The sequence below is a fragment of the Lichtheimia ornata genome (assembly GCF_029851405.1).
Source record: "Lichtheimia ornata isolate CBS 291.66 chromosome Unknown scaffold00026, whole genome shotgun sequence".
In the NCBI taxonomy this organism is placed as follows: domain Eukaryota; kingdom Fungi; phylum Mucoromycota; class Mucoromycetes; order Mucorales; family Lichtheimiaceae; genus Lichtheimia; species Lichtheimia ornata.
This window is the reverse complement of record NW_026695346.1, coordinates 405,789-424,008: the sequence shown is the minus strand read 5'-3', so window position 1 is coordinate 424,008 and position 18,220 is coordinate 405,789. Positions and strand designations below refer to the sequence as shown.

Genomic DNA, 18,220 nt, shown 5'->3' with positions numbered 1-18,220 from the left:
TAGCATCACGCTTACAAACATAAAGACGCCTGTATCTCCGAACTTTACAATGAAACGTGGGGTTTTTATTAGAGCAATGTGCTCGGCTTGGCCAACAGCACCTTGGGTGCAAGTTTCACGATCAAGCTTGCCAATCCCAGATTTCGCATTGTCGCCACCAGCCAAACTGGATCTGAGGTCGACCTCTTGCAACTTTTTTCGACGACCAAAAAATATTTTTTGGGCTGTTTGCGGCATTGAACGTAAAACTTTCACATAAGGTGCTGTTGGCCAAGCCGAGCACATTGCTCTAATAAAAACCCCACGTTTCATTGTAAAGTTCGGAGATACAGGCGTCTTTATGTTTGTAAGCGTGATGCTATATGAGAAGTGGTCTTTTTTCATTGTCAAGTAGCTGGACCCTGATACAGGACTTCTTTGTGTAACTCAGCCCATTATGCATGATTGGAAGGGTCAATGAATGATACTTTACATACTTCATACATTGACAGCTACCAGCCCATTCCTCCTATTCACCTTTATTGACCAATCCAACGCATGCGAACGATTGTCCTGCTCCATCCCATCATCCTCATGTTTCAACTTTCTTGATCCGAGAGGATTTGACTGAAAAACGTTCAAACACAGAAACATAATCCAATATCAGAAGAATCAAATTGGTAAGTTATTTGTAAACTGCCACTTGATAGCCCATTCCTCCCACTCAACTTTGTTGACCAATCCAATGCATGTGAACGATTGCCCTGCTCTAGCCCATAATCCTCATGTTTCAACTTTCTTGATCCGAGAGGATTTGACTGAAAAACGCTCAAGCACAGAAGTATCATCCAATTTCAGAATGATCATCTTGAATAGTTATTTGTAAACTGCCAGCTAATAGTTTATTCCTCGCATTCACCGTTGTTGCCCCAACCAATGCATGTGAACGATTGTCCTGTTCTAGCTCATCATGTCCATCCTTCAACTTCCTTGATCCCAGGGGTTTTGACTGAACAATGCTCAAACAGAGAAGTATCATCCAAGTACCAGAAAAATCAAGTTAATTTGCAGCTCTTCCACTCCCACCTTATTTACCTCTTCCTCCCATTCTCAACTGTTGCCCCATTCAAGTACAACTACCGCCATGAGAACGATTGCCCTGCTTCAATCCATCATGTCAATCCTACAATTGCCTTGATCCGATTGTCTTTGACTGAATGGCAACTCCATGACGTGTACACTCTACTACAACACACGCTTTCAATTGACACTGCACCTTCTCTTGTACACTCCTCTACAACCACCAATGGTAACAGCATTCATCCAGCAGCTGCTATTGGCAAGACCTTATCTCCATTGTCTCAAACAGCGTTCTTTACTTGCAGCAACTTGCCTTACAGCCTTTTTTTTACGTGAACAGCAAATAGCCATCGTACAGAAGCAGCCTTATTTACGCGTTGCAACTTGCTTTGATACATACGACTTATGGATGTGGATATGGATCTGTATATTGGTTGGTATACTGGATGGGAGGATTTGGATATATACAACGCATAAAAAAAAGAGTCTTTGTTCTTATCATCCATTGTCAACTTGACTATTATGCTTGATACTATCATCCTGAACGAGTGGTGCATCCACGACCATACCATGACAGCTACAATCAGCACTCAACAACCATAACAATCATCATCCTACTCCATGTTTTGACTCGCCATCACATACCTCAAGTGCCATCTCACGTCCATCGATTCACCTTTACACAATGTCCCTCCAAAGGATAGAAACTTTCCATATCGATGTACCTCGTTGTACCTTTCAATTTATCTCTTCTGAACAATGTTGGATTAAAGGATTACTTCAGCCAAAGCTTGATCTTGTCGCGTGTCTGGCACTTAATGCATCGTATTATACAAAGGTGGATGCAGGATCCTATAAGCGTACCCTCTTGTGAATGCTGTGATGAAGGAAGAGAAAGGGTCTGATTGATCCATTGAATCTTGAACAAAGGCTGCCGCATTCCAAAAGCACACCTTTGGAACGAATGTGTCACGCTGTACAATGTCAACTTTTCAATGTCATGCTATGGATCATTCAAGAATATGTCTAATTCTTGGCATCTACCACATGATTTGGCACATGTTCATTCCGCTACTGCCAACCTCTTTCTATCACCAATCTCCTATTCAAGCACTCGATCCCACGTTTACGGCTGGCGTTTATCATATAGATCATGGTTACATTAAATAAACGAGAAGAAGTTCGAGGACATGCCTCTCAAGGATCTGTATCCATTAATATTGTGTACAGCCCATCTATTATCCTCATCACCCCTAACAAGATCTTTGAACTGCAATGGGTTGAACAACATGGGATAAATTTATTCTTCCATTTTGTCGGTTTTTTGAGGAGGGGAGAGGGACAAAGTGGAGCAGGAGAAGAGGGGTTGCCCTCCTGTTGTTGTGATTGAGGTTGCTGTCGTCGACGACGACGTTCTTGAACCTTTTTCCGGCTCGGTTTCCCCTACGACGTCGACCACGACCGATACCAAGATAGCCCAAGCTGCCTTGTATTAGCTCATTAATATCATAGGTCCTTCCTGAAGAAAAAGAATCAGTTGAACAAATATAAAAGTTAGCTGTTTGACCCTTCCAATACCCAGTATTGACCCCTACCATTGACGACATAGCGGCATTTTCCTTTCATTTCTTGTCGATGATACAGGTCTTCTCAATCAAAGTTGAACTAAAAACGTTTATTTTGGCGTTGACGGCGATGAAAGCGGATGCAAAGATATGCTTGTGTTTGAGTATCCTTAGGAAGAGGAGATAGTCATTCATTCAATGTGACGCTTGTGCTTGCTATTTCATTTTTGATGCTGTTGGAAGTGATGATTGATGGGTTTGTTGCCTATGTGTTTGCTGTAATATCGCTGCATCCTTACGTATACTGTGAACTAATCATGACTAACTCTGTTTTTCCCATCCATTGAAGGTGCTCAAGCTTACCAGCTTAATTCTGCTGAAGGTATTTCAAACATGGCTCTATGCAAGTATCAGATAGTTGTTGTGTCGACGAGAACATCGATGCATCCCTTGTGAAGAAGAGCATGTTTAGTTTGATATTCGTATTCACGTCATCAATGTATGCTTACGCTTCCGATTCTGATGCTGCTCCTTGAACTTTCCTTAAGCTTGCCATCTCATATATAGGAATCGGTATTGTTCTTGTTGTTAGCCAGTAGATTCATAAAGACTGACAAAGACATCATCAACAATTTACTTTTCAATACAGATTTTGACTTTGCTCTTACCTTTGTAAAGCTTATAGCAATGTGTAATAAAGATAACATTGTTGTTTCGTTGGGTTGTATGAGTGCTGCTGTGAGGAATGTCCACCAATGGTACCCTTTTTCAAAGATCATCATACTGCGTGTTGAGCAAATTCTCCATACCAAAGGATGCAATGATGATTTGCTCTCTCATATCACGCATGCGTCGGGTAAGAAATGGTATTCCAGTGGCCGCGGTGCGATAAAAGTAGTAAATGTTGACATTGTCGAAGGTAGCTGGATCAACCCGTTGCAAGGTGTTGTAAAACATGCCAATAAGCCCACCAATTGCCTGCGAGTGTCATGAACATGTCGATTCAAAGCCGTGCAGCTCGTCTTTCCCACATAGCGAATGTACATGTCATCATTTGGGTTTTCAAGCAGGCGAGCGAACCAGCCATCAGTAACAGTAAACTCCACAGATCAAACATCCTTCTCATTGTCTGAGGTGGCGCTCTCCAGCTACGTCGTAAGTGCAATTCTCGCTCGATCGACTGATTCTGGCCCAATAGCAAGGTGTTGCATTAGTTGCTCATCCGTAAATCTTGTGTTTTCTTGCATGATTTGTTGCACCTGCGCCACATTTTGGGCACCATGAGGATGATCATCATGCATCAGGAAAATGTTGTAACATGGACCAAGGTGCTAGTATCGAGCTGAGCAGCCTGCATCCACTCTCTTATGATGTTGTATGCAGCGATATTCACAGCTGTTCCACGGTTGTTTGCTGCCATCTTTTTTATACATTTGTCAATGCCACGTTGGTTACAAGCAGTTCACATCCCCCTACGTACTTTGTCAAATATCGGTAATCAAAAATAGAAGCAGCGAATGATAAAGACAAAAAGTAACGATGGCAGGTACAAAAGCCTGGATATGACTAAGTGGTATAAAACATGCGTCAATGTTATTTTCATAGGCATCAAAGTCTTAGTCATACCTTGTTGAAAAGATGGTTGTTGTGTTGTTTGAAAAACAGTTGCTTGATGATGTTGATGTGGTTGTGATGGTAGAAAATAAAAGCTGGAATATGGGCAAGAATACGTTGTTAGTATCGTTGCAGAGGTAGCAAATAGAGCTTTACCTTGTAAGAAAGTTGGTTGTAGGGGAGCCGTTTTCTATATTACCCCATGCAGGCTGCAGTGCAACACGCCATCTAATCCAACTTTTGAGATGATGGGTAGGTAGCTATATCATAAAGGAATGTGAACATGTGCCTCATCAAGCATGATGATTAGGATTTACCTTGATAAAAGAGCCAAATATCACAATGACGACAAAGACAATGAAAGACTAAAGACCATCACAAATATGAGTACATGGATCCTTCACAAAGAGGACAATCCACAATGGCACTTACCAAGGGCTTTCGAAGATGTCATCCATCAAAGAGTGATATGATGGAAAGAAAGAGAGGTGTAGGAGAAAAACGATGGGCGACAACATTCATCTTGTTTATATCTGCACAGTGGGCGTGGGTATTTCTGTGACCACAAAGAGTGATAAAATGTCTGTTGAGAATGATGATGAGCTGATAGATTGATGGGACGCCTTCACAAAGAGCATTGAAGTGATTGATTGTCCATGCTTAAATCGGGAAACAAGCTGGCAGTATTCATCATCCATGTGCCGTGCTCATATTCCACGCAACAAGATGTTGCTCGAGGACGTGAGTGATCGTTCCAGAAAAAAGTAAAAGCCCATCATGGTAGCTTTTTCGATAAACATTGTACAAACACATAAATGCTGCCGGCTAGTACTGCTGCTGGTATGTGGGTGGATGAATAGAGGATCCGCTGACATCAAATGGTGTATTGGTCAAGATCTGCAGCTGTCGCTAGATCAACGAAGATGACTGTCGTTGGCATGACAACGCATAGTCGGTAGATAACGAGTATCGTTGTCGCCGCTGAATTCATTGTATGCATGATGCAGCCGAATCGCCATCCACCATTATCCAAAAAGTGTGCTGATACCGTTGCCTTGGAGAGTGTCGATGACACCCTGTAGTGTCATTCTCCTTGTGTCGCCTAATGGATGATCCCAACTGCCATTCTCGCCAGCCATATACACCTTGTTGAATTCTCAACGCAATCCTCTTGTATCTCCTTAAAGCGTCGCTCGCCTTTCAGTATGGCAACACGTCAATTGTCATGGCATGTGGAATGTGAGCCTTGCCCCAAAAACTAACCTTTCGACATTGACATGACAATGTTACGAACAGCGCATTGACACCAGATCCTCAACCTACGTTTAAGACGCGTCAAGATCACTTGCAAGTTGTCCATTTAGCAATGTACCTTGAGTGTGAAAGTTGTTTAGAACAAAGAGCGAGGAATGGGCCAGGAACAAAGCAAGCCAGTAGCGGTAAAAGAATGCTGCATGAAACCAAGTTGAGTTTTTTTGCTCGCCGCCATCACCATTAATTCGAATGAGCGCTCGACGACCACATTTTTATCAATCATCCCTGCATGGCATGAAGAATAAGCCTAATTGACACCTTCGTGCATATAAACATTACACTTGACAGCTCAATCATCATAGAGATACGCTTGACTCAAGGTCGTTATCCCCCCTTTTAAGAACGCATCATCCTTTCAAGGCTAGTTGTTGCATCCTTCACAGAAAAGATTATAACAATGTTAAGATACAACATCAATACATGCTGCCTTTCAGTGGATTGGAAGCGTTCACGAATAAGTTTGGATGTCATATTGCATACTTTGATTCATCTTTCAATACTATCTTTGCATATCATCATCATCATCCTGTCTCACTATCTACGCCATGCATCAATTTACAAACGACCATAGCCTATCCATAGTACCCTTATCCTTACATTGAGATACCATTGATATTGCAACGATTTACCCAAACATACAACACGTACACCTGAAATTATACGTGTCCTTTCAATAAAAGAGACCGCAGTCCACAAGTGAGCAATCAAGGCTGCTAGTATCGCTTTACACCAATGAAGCATATCTTTAATGACCAAGTTATAAGGTACCAAGAATACCAGCGATTAAATTGCTATGAGTCTATTGTCAGCGCTCGAGGCAATATGATTCTGGAACAATCTTGCATACTTTGATCCACCATTCAATGCTATTTTCGCATGACATGGTTACCGCAGACCATGTTGCCATAGCAACCATCGTCATCCTGTGCAACCTGTCAACATGTGTTACTACAGATCCTGACACAATCATGCACGAACACGCCATCCAACATCGAACCACCACCATCTATTTTCGCAACAATGGAAATCTCGGCGTCCTTTCCATACTTCTTCTATCCTCAAGCGATCATTCATGCACTTGACGCCTTCCATCACAATCCTCTTACACCTTCCCCAATACACCCTTCTTAGAATAGAAACATCATCGAACCAATTGTATCTCTCCACTTTGTATCATTGTTAGATTAGAAACTTCTCCGCATTTGTTGTGCCCCATATCTTTGTATCCATTTTTATCCTTATTACACCAATGATGTGCATCGTTTTCATCTTTATTTCCTATTTACTTTTTCATGCGACAGCTGCGGCAAGAAACACATGAAGCATCAGGCACACGTTGTTTCCATACGAACGTTCTAAGGATCTATAGTCCCCAAGATGAAATGAATAAATCTTCAGCCAATTGCTCACTTTTTACTTTAACCGAACCTCTGTCTTAAGTCCTCGCAAGCCAAGAGAGCTGCTGGAGGCACAACTTATCTTTGAAACTTCACTACATCTTTTGTTAATCACATAAACTTGAGCTTTACCTTTGCCTGACTCGTCCTTATCACCCATTAATTTTGGTGATCCAATCTTCTCAAATCTTAGCCTGCCTTGGCATCCCAATTACCCTCATCTTTTTTTGGTGCTTTTATACAAAGTATCTGGTGCTCACTACTCAACCTCTCTATAACCACGTTGTTCCACTTGTAAACCCTGTACTCCCTTTCACCTATCATTGTACTCTCTCTCTTTCTACCCATAGTCATATCATTGTACTTCCCACTTTTCCCTTTACCCTTTCCCTCACCCACCCATCCATCACCTTATCCACATTCATAACTTGCAAGTGGTTCTCGTTATCCATGCATTGAGGTTACCCAGCCATAATATAGAAACCGTCAAACCCTTTGACTTGCACATCGTGCTCACTTCAAAGGTCACATACACAAATCACATTTATTACCCTTACACAATAGCCCTGATTGACTTTCTTTATATACAAAAGCGATACCAAAGACACAGCATAGCATGTCACGTGACCAAAAATATCGAAAAAACAAAAGATGAATCATCCGAATCCTCAAGTTCAACTTTAAACTTCGATTTTTCGAATGGGGACAACTGGGATTTGAACCCAGGACCACTTGCACCCAAAGCAAGTATGATACCGCTACACCATTGTCCCTAAACGATGCTTCTTGATACTTCTAGACTGAAACAGGATGATAAACCACCAAATTTCCTAATTGGGAAGTCAAAAAAGTGGTTCAAATGGCATGAAATTTACACATAATGTAGCGGAGCATGCAAGGATATCAATGGTGATATCGCCATTCATTTTTGGGAGCTCAATGTTTAGTAATTTCGATTAAAAGAAGGTTGCAATGATTATGGCCAATCCTGTTATTGCGGAAGTGGACGACGGCTGGTCTTGAAATCTGGATCCCTGGAGCAGTATGGAGCTCTTTTACTGTCATCTACAATCCTATTTATGCTCGCCAACCACCTGTTGCTTATTTGTGTTCGTTCCTTTCATGAACAAGGCTTCCAAGGGTTACTGTTACTATTGTGAGTGCATCATAGCTTACACGTGTTCCTTCACAGGGAGGATCATCGCGACATGAATAAATGTAGATAATAAATGTGTAATTGAGATGGACATCATTTCGTGTTTATTCCCAAGCATATACGTTCATATAATATTATCCTTCACATTACGGTTGGATATATACAACTTGTTGGGCGTGAAGCGTTCGTCTTCCAATCCTTACAAGAAGGGGGTATAAGATTCAAGCGTGTGTTATGATGTTGATTGTTGAATTGTCACGTACAAGTTGAAAGAGAACAGCGGCGAGTAAAAGATCAACTTGGTTTCATGCAGCATTCTTTTCTCATTCACCTTGCCTGGTTCCTGCAACTTGACATTCGACCCATCGCGCTCTCTTTGTTCTTGACAACTTTCACATTCAAGGTACATTGCGAAATGGACAACTTGAAAGTGATCCTGACGCGTTTTGAACATAGGTTGAAATTCTTGTGTCGATGCTCTCTTCGTAACATGGTCATGCCAATGTCAAAAGGTTAGTTCTTGGGACAAGGCTCACATTACATGACAATTGACGTGTTGCCATACATAAAGACGCGCGACCACTAAGGAGATACCACAGGATTGGGTCAAGAATTCAACAAGATGTACATGGCTGGCGAGGGTTTGGGATCATCCATGAGACGACACAAGGCGAATGCAAGGAGAATGACACGGATATGGCATCGACGCTCTCCAAGGCGATGGCATCAACTCACCTTTTGGATAACGGTGGATGGCGATTCAGCTGCTTCATTCATAACTCGAATCCAATGACGCGTGAAAATGGGTGGCGACAATGATGATCGTTATCAGTTTTAACGCGTTATCATGGCAACGACCTGCATTCTTCGTTGATCTAGCGACAGCTTCAGACCTTGGCCAATGCACCAGTTGACAATTAATCACATCAAGGCTCCTCAACAATCTATCAGCTCATCACCATTCTCAACACTCTTTGTGAACACAGAAATACCCACGCCCACCATGAAGGTTGTCGTCCATCACTTTATTCGCGCACATCTCTTCTTCGCATCATATCACTCCTTGATTGATGGAACCTTCAAAGGCCCTTGGTAAGTATCATGGTGGATGTCTCATTCTTTGATTGATACATGTACTAATACCTGTCATGATCTTTAGCGTCTCATTGTTACGTTGCCATCATGCTCATTGTTGTCATTGTAATATCTGACTCTTTATTACAAGGTAAAACCTAATCATATTGCTGGATGAGACACATACTCACATTCATTTATGATCTAGCTACCTATCGGGCATATGCAAAGTTGGATTAGGTGGCACATTCTACTACAGCTTGCATGGAGGGTGATACTGCGGCTTCCGTTGTAGTACCCATTATTGTGCTTTTATCGGCAACACCTTGTTGGCAAAGACAAAGACAGCTCTTATAGCAGGCTATCATGGTGCCATTGTCTCATTGTATACTCGTCTCATGACTACGGTTGCCATCGTCTCATTATTACCTGTACTATATAATGGCATCTTCTCAACTTCGTCTTCGCTACTCTTGATAACCATCCTTCATCTTCTACAAGGTACGTTAAGAGATGCTTAGCCTACATAAAAAAGCATGACGCTGACAAATACCTAACATAGATGGCTACGAGCCGTGGGACTGCTGTGAACATCACTGCTTACAACACTATCAGGCAGCGGATGAGAGATGCTCAACTTGATACCGGAGCCTTGGTCCATGATGCAACGTTTTTCTTGATGCATCAAGATCATCCTCATGATGCCGAAGCTATGGCACAGGTGCAGCAAATTATGCAGGACAATACAAGATTTACAGATGAACAGCTAATGCGACACCTTGCGATTGCTCCAGAACCAACAAATCGGTCGAGGATCCCACTTACAACGTATTATCTACGTAGCTGGAGAGTGCCACCACAAACCATGAGAATGATTTTCGATCAATGGGCTGACGACCAAGTGGAATTCACTGCTACTGACGCCTGGTTCGCTCGTCTACTGGAGAATCCAAACGAGGACATATACCTTCGTTATGTGGGGATGACGAATGGTACGGCAATGGAACGACATACTCAAGAAGTTCATGGACAGGCTGGAGGACTCCTTGGCATGTTTTACAACACCTTGCGACGAGTGGATCCAGCTACTTTCAACAATGTCAACATTTACTACTTTTATCGCACCACAGCCACTGAGATGTCACAATACACTCAACGCATGCGCGACATGAAAGAGCAAATTATCATCGCCTTTTTTGGTGTTGAAAACCTCCTCAACACACAATATGGTGGCCGGCTGTCATCGTATCAACCAAGCTCACATCAGACGGGACGTCTGGAACGATTTCGATCACGTTTCTTTTCATTGTTTCAGCAACATGCAACTCCACAACAAGACCAACATGTATTACAACCATGGATTGAGAGGGTGATGGATGGAGCGTTACACAGCATGGAACATGATCTCTTGGATATGATGCTCGACCAAGCTCTACCTCACACTGTTGACGGTTACACTATCCTTGTCCTTCTTGGTGCCGATATCACTATCGCTGACTTTGATAACGCTCAATCCTTTTTGGGTGGTGCTTCCAGAGCTGGTGATCTTACACGAAACATTCTTACTCGATTGGGTCGCTTGGATATCGAAGCTTATCACTTCACGCCCCATCCATTTCCATTCGTCAACTTGTACCCTTGGCCCAACACAGTTGATACAAGAGATGATGCTATTGAACAACTTCAAACGTACATGACACTCGTACAGCCCATTGTCACGGTGTCGTTCTCAAGCTCGGTTACAAGCGTTGCTTTTGCTGATTTTCTCCACCACAATGGCTTGACACTTCAAACAGGCAACCGATACCTTCAATACGTTGGCATACCAAGGCTTGTCGCAATGCTTGATCAGCAATGGGTAGATAATGATGGTAGTGATGCAACACGACAACAACGGCTCACCATTTTGATACCACATGTCGACCCTGGCTATGAACGATATGGTGAACGTAGCATCGAATTGCTTCGGCTTTTGGATTTGCAACTCGCCATCGCAACCATCATCAGTGAACTTGCCATTACATGCATTATCGATCATCCAGAATTCACTCGCAATCAAGTTGTACAGCATGTGTGGCATGTCATTGAAAACAACGAGTGCGAGAGAATCGTTGCAGCTTTGCTTGAATTGGATGAATTGAAAACGGCAATCAATCAGCGACAAGAGCAACTTTTGGCACAACAACCACCTGCTGTACGTCGAATTGAGGCCGCTGTAGCACAATGGCGAGCTCTTGGAAACATCCAGCATCATGGTATTGCCGAGGGTGCTCCACATAGCCCACAGCGACATCGACAACTCACAAGATTGTGGCGACTCAACAAGCCAGCATTACACATCCATATCGGCCGTGATGCAATGGAGGATTGGTTGAATTGGGGACTCCAATTGGTAGAAGGTGCATCCTTTTTTGCCTCTGCTATGCGACACGTGGGAATGAGACGCCATCATCCTTTGCATAACGCACTTCAGCAAGTGGCACCGCCAAATGCGGATCCTGACGGGGAACGGCTAAACGATCCAGAAGCTCTCGTCGCTGCAGTTCAACGATGGGGTGCCCTAATGCGAGATGTCTACGTTCCTCATGATTATTATTCTTCTGAAAATCAACGACAGCGAGTGGCAATCAGATGGAAAATGGCTGATAACGAGCTTGATTACACCGAGGTGCAGGAAGGGCGGAGCATTTATATACCTCAAATATCGGCAGCTACATTGAGATGGCAAGATGGGCAAGAACAACGAGATCTTCGGCTTACCTTTCCCAAGAGACTTCTTCAAGCTTCGGATGAGCGACAAGATTGTATGCGAGCTTTACGATTTTTGCCCAATGGGATTGGTTTGGATGACAACACTGGCCAACCAGTCATGTATCAAGGATCAACTACCATTATCACTCTTACGCAGCTCAAAGGATTTCCTGATCGATTCCATTTGATGCGACTATGGATACAAGAGCGAGTACGTTTAGGTGATCAAAGTGCTCTGGACCACACTGTTCGATCCTATGAACACATTCCTCCTTTCCAACGGCGTCCTCCTCTCACAGTGACTCACGGCGAGAACATCAAGCGGGAATTTTTACAAGGTCTATATCAAGGAGATGCCTTGGCTCTTTTTGGTGATTTTCTCGATGAGGAGTTTCCAAATGGTGGACGTGTTAACCTGGCAAAACCAGAAAACCAAGGCTTTTTTCAAGATACCATTCCCTTACAGCAGCGATTCGCCACCTTTCTTGACAAGCATCATGACCACCCTCATCACGACACATGGGAAAAGTGGAACTCGGATATCACAAGAAATGGCAAACAATATTGGCCCAACATTCAATTATTGCGACCTGGATCACAAAGCCTGCCACCTGAAAAAAGAAACATTCGGGGCGTAGGTGTAAGACAATGCAAGATTATCGACATTGCGCCTATACCGCATCAAACTATACCACGTCTCGATGACTAGTTTTATATAGCAGTAGTCTCTTTGTTGTAACTCCTCCTCATAATAAACGCACTTTTACCATGTACAATTGGCCCACATTATTATCATTTTTTAGGCGGAGGAAACCGACTTTTATTTCAACGCACGTCCTATATTATTATCATTGATGAATAAATACTACAAGGGCCTCAGCGGGGCTTCAAAGTCTTCCTCGACAGCTGCATAAGAGAACCCTTCCTATCAGCATCTCTTGTGGCTTTCATCTTCCATTTGAGCAAGTGGTAAAGCAGTTTCCGCCTGCTGAGTGTAACAGTGGCGATGAATGACAGGTTGCACAAATCAATGCTGATGGTCACATGTTCCTTGGCCGACCACATCATTAACACCCCCCGACCAACCCATAATCCTCTCGATTCAACATGATGCATAAATGGGAATATATATTACATTCTATCGACGTTTTCTATATGACACAGTTTCAAAACCATCATCATCAATTTCCGGTTCGGGAGGTGCTGATCGATCCACATCCTAAGTTGAAAAATGCTTTAGTACGGCGGTATCCTCCCTCGACATGGACGCTAAACATACCATGGCATTGTCATCATTATCATCATCGTCTTGGTTGTCATTGCCATTGTCGACGTCATTGTCATCTTCATCATCACTTGAGCCATCGGCACGAGAGCTTGAGACCGCATTTGATCGAGATTCGTACTTTTGTTTTAGTCGCTCGACTTCTTGATAGTTGCCATGGATGCATTGATGATAGATTTCCACAAGATGCTTGGCTACCTATAGATCCTCTTGTTAGAGGTGGAAAAGAATAATAAAAAAGGATCATACCAGGTAAGGAGAGTCGTCTTCAAGCACACAATGAAATTCATCAGCCATGATTTGAGCCAAGATTTGTTCAATGTCATCCACGTCTAATCTTTTGCCGTCTGTTTTGGTCGAGTCAAAAAGAGGGTCGATAGAGCTGACAGGCGAGCAAACACTTACTTGCACCAAAGTAATCGACAAGCACTTGATTCATCCAGTCTCTTTTATCTGCTGATTCGACACCTCCCCAGTCTTGTTCGACGGCTAGATTCAATGCTGTCCACGATCGTAGTACATAATGCAGGCCTTGTTCAAAAGCAACCTTGTTGGGGTGATCAGCCATGTTTCTGAGAGGGAAAAAAAAGATTGAAAGGCGGCACAGCAAGACACGCGAGTCTTTTTTCTTTCTGATACCGCTTCCTTTCTCGTGCCTTTTCGCGTTTACACAATGAACAACAAACCCACACCACGCATCAATTCCAAGCTTCGTGAGAAATACGTTGGCACAACTGTACGCATTTCAGGCAAAGTCGTTTCGGTAAGTACCCATCAAGAGGGTGTGATTGACAACAAGCGTTACTGAATGTGTGTGCGCAGTTTGCCGGTGACACAGCCGTTATTGAAGCAACGGACCATGGCCAAGTCCTTGTCAAGCTCAATGGAGTAAGTAGTAGTTAGGATAATCAAAGAGGTCGATATTGATATCATACCTAGGAATCACAATGGGGCACGGACTATGTTGAAGTGATTGGCAAGATAGAACGAGATTTCAGCTTGACCGAGTTTACGTCGACCAATTTGGGTAACGACTTTGGTAAGAATGCAACGGGGACGACGATCATTCTAAAGACTAAAAACGGACATTATGCATTGCAGATCTTGACTTGGCAAACAAGGTTGTAGAATACAGTCAAAAGTACCCCGAAATGTTTGAATAAAGGATCCCACCCGATGGTTGCATGGCATGGTATGTCTCTTTTTACAGTATCAAGACGGCACGAGAAGCGGAAGAAAAAGGGAGTTTTGGGGGAGGGCAAGGAGTAGCAAGCAACAGCAGCACTATCATTATCATCAACAGCAGGAGAAATTGAATATGGGGGAGGATAACTTGATCTAATCTACACATAAATATGTAACTCTACCAGTACCCTTTTTCTTTTTTTTTTCTCTCTCTCTCTCTTTTCTCTCGTATTTTACCCCTGAGTGGCCATGACCAGCCTCTTTGTAAATGAACGTCTCACAATATACACACACAATGATGAAGGGCATAGTGATGCTAGCAGTAGCACCATTAGTAGCAAGGAACATGAACCTACAATAACCACCCAGGGCACTGGTGGTGCACCTACAATCACTTTATCGCCTCCACCAACAACGGGTCGACGTAAACGTAGCATCTATCGTATCTTTCAGCAGCAGCAGCAGCAGCAAGAGCAATGCGACAAGAAAACAAACTCGGCTCTAGGTCGGCGACTATCGAATTTATCATTGCGTACTCCCCAAACATCTCGTCCACCGTCACCTTGTACAGAAGCAGTGGGCGCTGCAGCTGTTGCAGCATCCTTGGCTGCAGCGTTTGCTGTGGGTGGACAACAACAAAAGCAGCACCACAACGACAATGATGATGATGACGATGATGATGAAGCAGCACGGCTGCATCCTAATGCAGCCTATCAGCTATCTTCTAATATTGATACACCGCCTTCACCATCGTCATCCACACTATCATCACCACGATCCGAATCACCTACAATCATGTTTAGAGAAATGAAACGAGCATTGTCACAGTATCAGCAGACACGGCGATTCAGCCTAGGTCGACGAAGGGCATCAACAACCAAAGTGGATGTGGATGATCGACAAGGCAATGCATCTCAAGTATCACGAAGGGCATTATTGCATGAAAAGTATGGAAGGAATACACGCAAGGGACGTTCGATAGGGCGAGGGGCTACTGCAGTCATCAAATTATTGGAACCTAGTGACCCATCTCAATTGCCAGGTGCCCCCAAGATTGTTGCTGTAAAGAGATTCCGTAAAAAGGACCGAGATGAGACCGAGCGCGATTATCAAAAGCGCATGACCAATGAATACTGCATCAGCAAAGTACTACAACATGCACACATTGTCCAAACATTTGATCTCTTGCAAGATAGCAAAGGTCGTTGGTGTACTGTCATGGAATACGTAAGCTCATCCACTTTTCATCATCATCATCATCCCATCCACTCATTTTCTTTTATATAGTGTTCAGGGGGAGATGTCTTTACTATTCTCAAGAATTTTGATCTCAACGACACCGAGATCGACTGCCTCTTCAAGCAGCTGTTGCTAGGTCTTGAACACATGCATAATTGTGGTATCGCTCATCGAGATATCAAGCCTGAAAACCTTGTCATGACATCAAGCGGTGTTCTCAAGATTACGGATTTTGGTGTTGCTGATATTGTTCAAGGCCCTTTTGACGATGCACCACGCCACTCACGCGGTCTTTGTGGTTCAGAACCTTACTGGCCACCCGAGCTTTTTGATGATCGTACTGCTTCAGCCTATGATGGACGTGCTATTGACGTTTGGAGTGCAGCTGTTACATGGCATTGTCTCATTTATCGTCGTATTCCTTTTGTTCAAGCTTGTCAAAAGGACCCAAAGTACATTGATTTCCTTGACGAACGTCCCCAAAAAGTTTGGCTTCCACTTAGCAAATGTAGTGAGCATGAACAAGAATGCCTTTATGCCATGTTTGATCCCAATCCAGATACGCGTTGGACGATAGCCCAGTGTACAGGATCCTCCTGGATCCAATCCATTCCTTCTTGTACGAGTGCCCATCGCCATCATATGGCAAGCAGCAGCATATAAATCTTTTATATACATTAGATAGTTATCATACCCCTATGCAGCTATTGGATCGACTACAACAACAATTACAAATATAGATCGATTTTGACGCATTGCATTCACACCCTCTTTGTACTACGCTCTCCTTTCTTCCCATTTTCCATGGTCAACAGCTCGCTCAAGGATCGGGTCTTGGGCAGCAACATTGGGATCTATGCTTGTGCCATTCTTTTACGCATCGCCATCTCGAGCTTCCCTTGGCTCGTTTCAGCATTGTCTCAACGCGTCGAACTTGTCACTCCTGTAACCAGCTTTAAGAAATGTAAGATCCACAACCACTACAACTATTGGAATCGACAACTCATCATGGTGTGCATAGTAACGGAAGGCGTCTTTCTTTATCAAAGCAATGTGCCTCCTTACGATGGTGGCCAGTTTCACCAGGTACGCTATCCACTATCACTACTCGTATACACGCACGCCAGCCTGACGTTACAATAGCCGCCATTATTGCTCTGCATATTTTCATTCTTGATGGCAATACCAAATAGCTACGTTATCCCGCTCTTGTACAGCTTTATGGATGTCGCCATCGCCCACAGTCTTCAGAAACTCGCCATCATCAAACAACAATACGAATCCAAGCAAGCAAAGCTTGACGTTGAGCAAAACATCCAACGCATCCGGCCACAAACCATTGCAATCTTTTATCTCTTTAATCCATTCACTATTCTATCATGCGTCTCCAAGTCATCCATCATCTTTACCAATCTCAGCGTCGTCATGGCAACCTTGTGGGCTTCATTAGGTAACACGCGCACCTTGTCTTTGAAGGTCTCGACGACTAATGAGACACAGGCAATGCATCCTTGTCCATGGTATGGTTGGCGCTTGCATCCTACCTAAGCTTTTATCCGGCCATGATGGTACCGCCCTTGTTGATCATGTGCAAGCAAATGGCAAAAAGGTCCAATGTAAGTTGTATATGTGATTACATACAATATGCTTATTGGGGATGATTAGGCATTGCTGGGTGTGGCCATCTTTGCTGCTAGCGTTGCAGGACTTTTATATGGATCACGGATCATTGTTGGCTCGTGGGATTTCATGGAAGCCACTTATGGAGTCATGTAAGTAGAGCATGCGTTATCAAATGTCATGAGCTGATGAAGCTGTAGATTGTTCCTTCCCGATTTGACGCCCAACACTGGCATGTTTTGGTACTTTTTTATTGAGATCTTTGATCACTTTCGATCCTTTTTCCTTGTGGTGTTTCAATTGCACGCCTTTATCTTTGCTGCACCGCTTTGTATTCGTCTCAGGTAGGTCTACTACGGCTATCAATGGATGTGGTATTCAATTTGCTCCCTTAGAAATCACCCATTGTTGGTAGTGACGGTACTTGCAGGCATTTTGGCAGTGTTCAAAAGCTATCCATCCATTGGCGACGCCGCCTTGTTTCTCAGTCTTGTACCTCTCCATGATGAGCTATTCAAATGTAAGTCATTACATGAAGTTGCTATGATGGACTAAAAAGTAACCATACTACTTAGATTGTCGATATGGCTTCCTCGTGGTGAATATCTTCCTCTACTCCTCGGTGCTTGCTCCCATCTTTTGGCATTTATGGCTATACGCTGGCAGTGGCAACGCTAACTTTTTTTATGCCATTACTCTTGTTTACAACCTGGGCTTGGTGTTGCTGCTGATTGACTTGGTTTATTCTGCCACGAGACGTGATTTTGATATTGCCAATCCGGATAGTATAGGAAAGAACATTGTGCATAAATAAATACCAATTTTATTATTGAAAGCATAAACGACGAGACTGACAGGCAGCTTGCATGATTTCCCATCCCGCTTATCTAAGAGATAACAAATGTTGAGTACCCAAGACCAAAGAATAAACATGCCATCTGGAAGCTGATACGTGTATTTG

General features: G+C 43.3%; 5 protein-coding genes and 1 non-coding gene across 6 annotated transcripts; 4 read left to right on the top strand and 2 right to left on the bottom strand.

Annotated features, from left to right (window-relative positions):
• Nucleotides 1–7,650: 7,650 nt before the first annotated feature.
• Nucleotides 7,651–7,722, bottom strand: O0I10_006226. The gene has a single exon. It is a non-coding gene; the product is annotated as a tRNA-Pro (tRNA).
• A 2,322-nt stretch (nucleotides 7,723–10,044) lies between these two features.
• O0I10_006225 (uncharacterized protein) lies at nucleotides 10,045–12,639 on the top strand (the record flags this gene model as incomplete). The annotated part of the gene is made up of 1 exon (XM_058486256.1): nucleotides 10,045–12,639. The coding sequence occupies one exon, from the start codon at nucleotides 10,045–10,047 to the stop codon at nucleotides 12,637–12,639; it is 2,595 nt and encodes an 864-aa protein (XP_058343130.1).
• Nucleotides 12,640–13,068: 429 nt separating this feature from the next.
• O0I10_006224 (uncharacterized protein) lies at nucleotides 13,069–13,783 on the bottom strand (the record flags this gene model as incomplete). The annotated part of the gene is made up of 4 exons (XM_058486255.1): nucleotides 13,069–13,149; nucleotides 13,210–13,413; nucleotides 13,465–13,562; nucleotides 13,621–13,783. The coding sequence occupies 4 exons, from the start codon at nucleotides 13,781–13,783 to the stop codon at nucleotides 13,069–13,071; spliced, it is 546 nt and encodes a 181-aa protein (XP_058343129.1).
• Nucleotides 13,784–13,888: 105 nt separating this feature from the next.
• O0I10_006223 (uncharacterized protein) lies at nucleotides 13,889–14,378 on the top strand (the record flags this gene model as incomplete). The annotated part of the gene is made up of 4 exons (XM_058486254.1): nucleotides 13,889–13,978; nucleotides 14,038–14,103; nucleotides 14,155–14,254; nucleotides 14,317–14,378. The coding sequence occupies 4 exons, from the start codon at nucleotides 13,889–13,891 to the stop codon at nucleotides 14,376–14,378; spliced, it is 318 nt and encodes a 105-aa protein (XP_058343128.1).
• A 271-nt stretch (nucleotides 14,379–14,649) lies between these two features.
• Nucleotides 14,650–16,302, top strand: O0I10_006222 (uncharacterized protein; the record flags this gene model as incomplete). The annotated part of the gene is made up of 2 exons (XM_058486253.1): nucleotides 14,650–15,627; nucleotides 15,688–16,302. 2 exons carry the CDS (start codon nucleotides 14,650–14,652, stop codon nucleotides 16,300–16,302), a joined length of 1,593 nt encoding a protein of 530 aa, XP_058343127.1.
• Nucleotides 16,303–16,443: 141 nt separating this feature from the next.
• Nucleotides 16,444–18,073, top strand: O0I10_006221 (uncharacterized protein; the record flags this gene model as incomplete). The annotated part of the gene is made up of 8 exons (XM_058486252.1): nucleotides 16,444–16,603; nucleotides 16,661–16,725; nucleotides 16,783–17,089; nucleotides 17,140–17,255; nucleotides 17,305–17,411; nucleotides 17,460–17,603; nucleotides 17,655–17,779; nucleotides 17,835–18,073. 8 exons carry the CDS (start codon nucleotides 16,444–16,446, stop codon nucleotides 18,071–18,073), a joined length of 1,263 nt encoding a protein of 420 aa, XP_058343126.1.
• Between the last annotated feature and the right edge of the window lie 147 nt (nucleotides 18,074–18,220).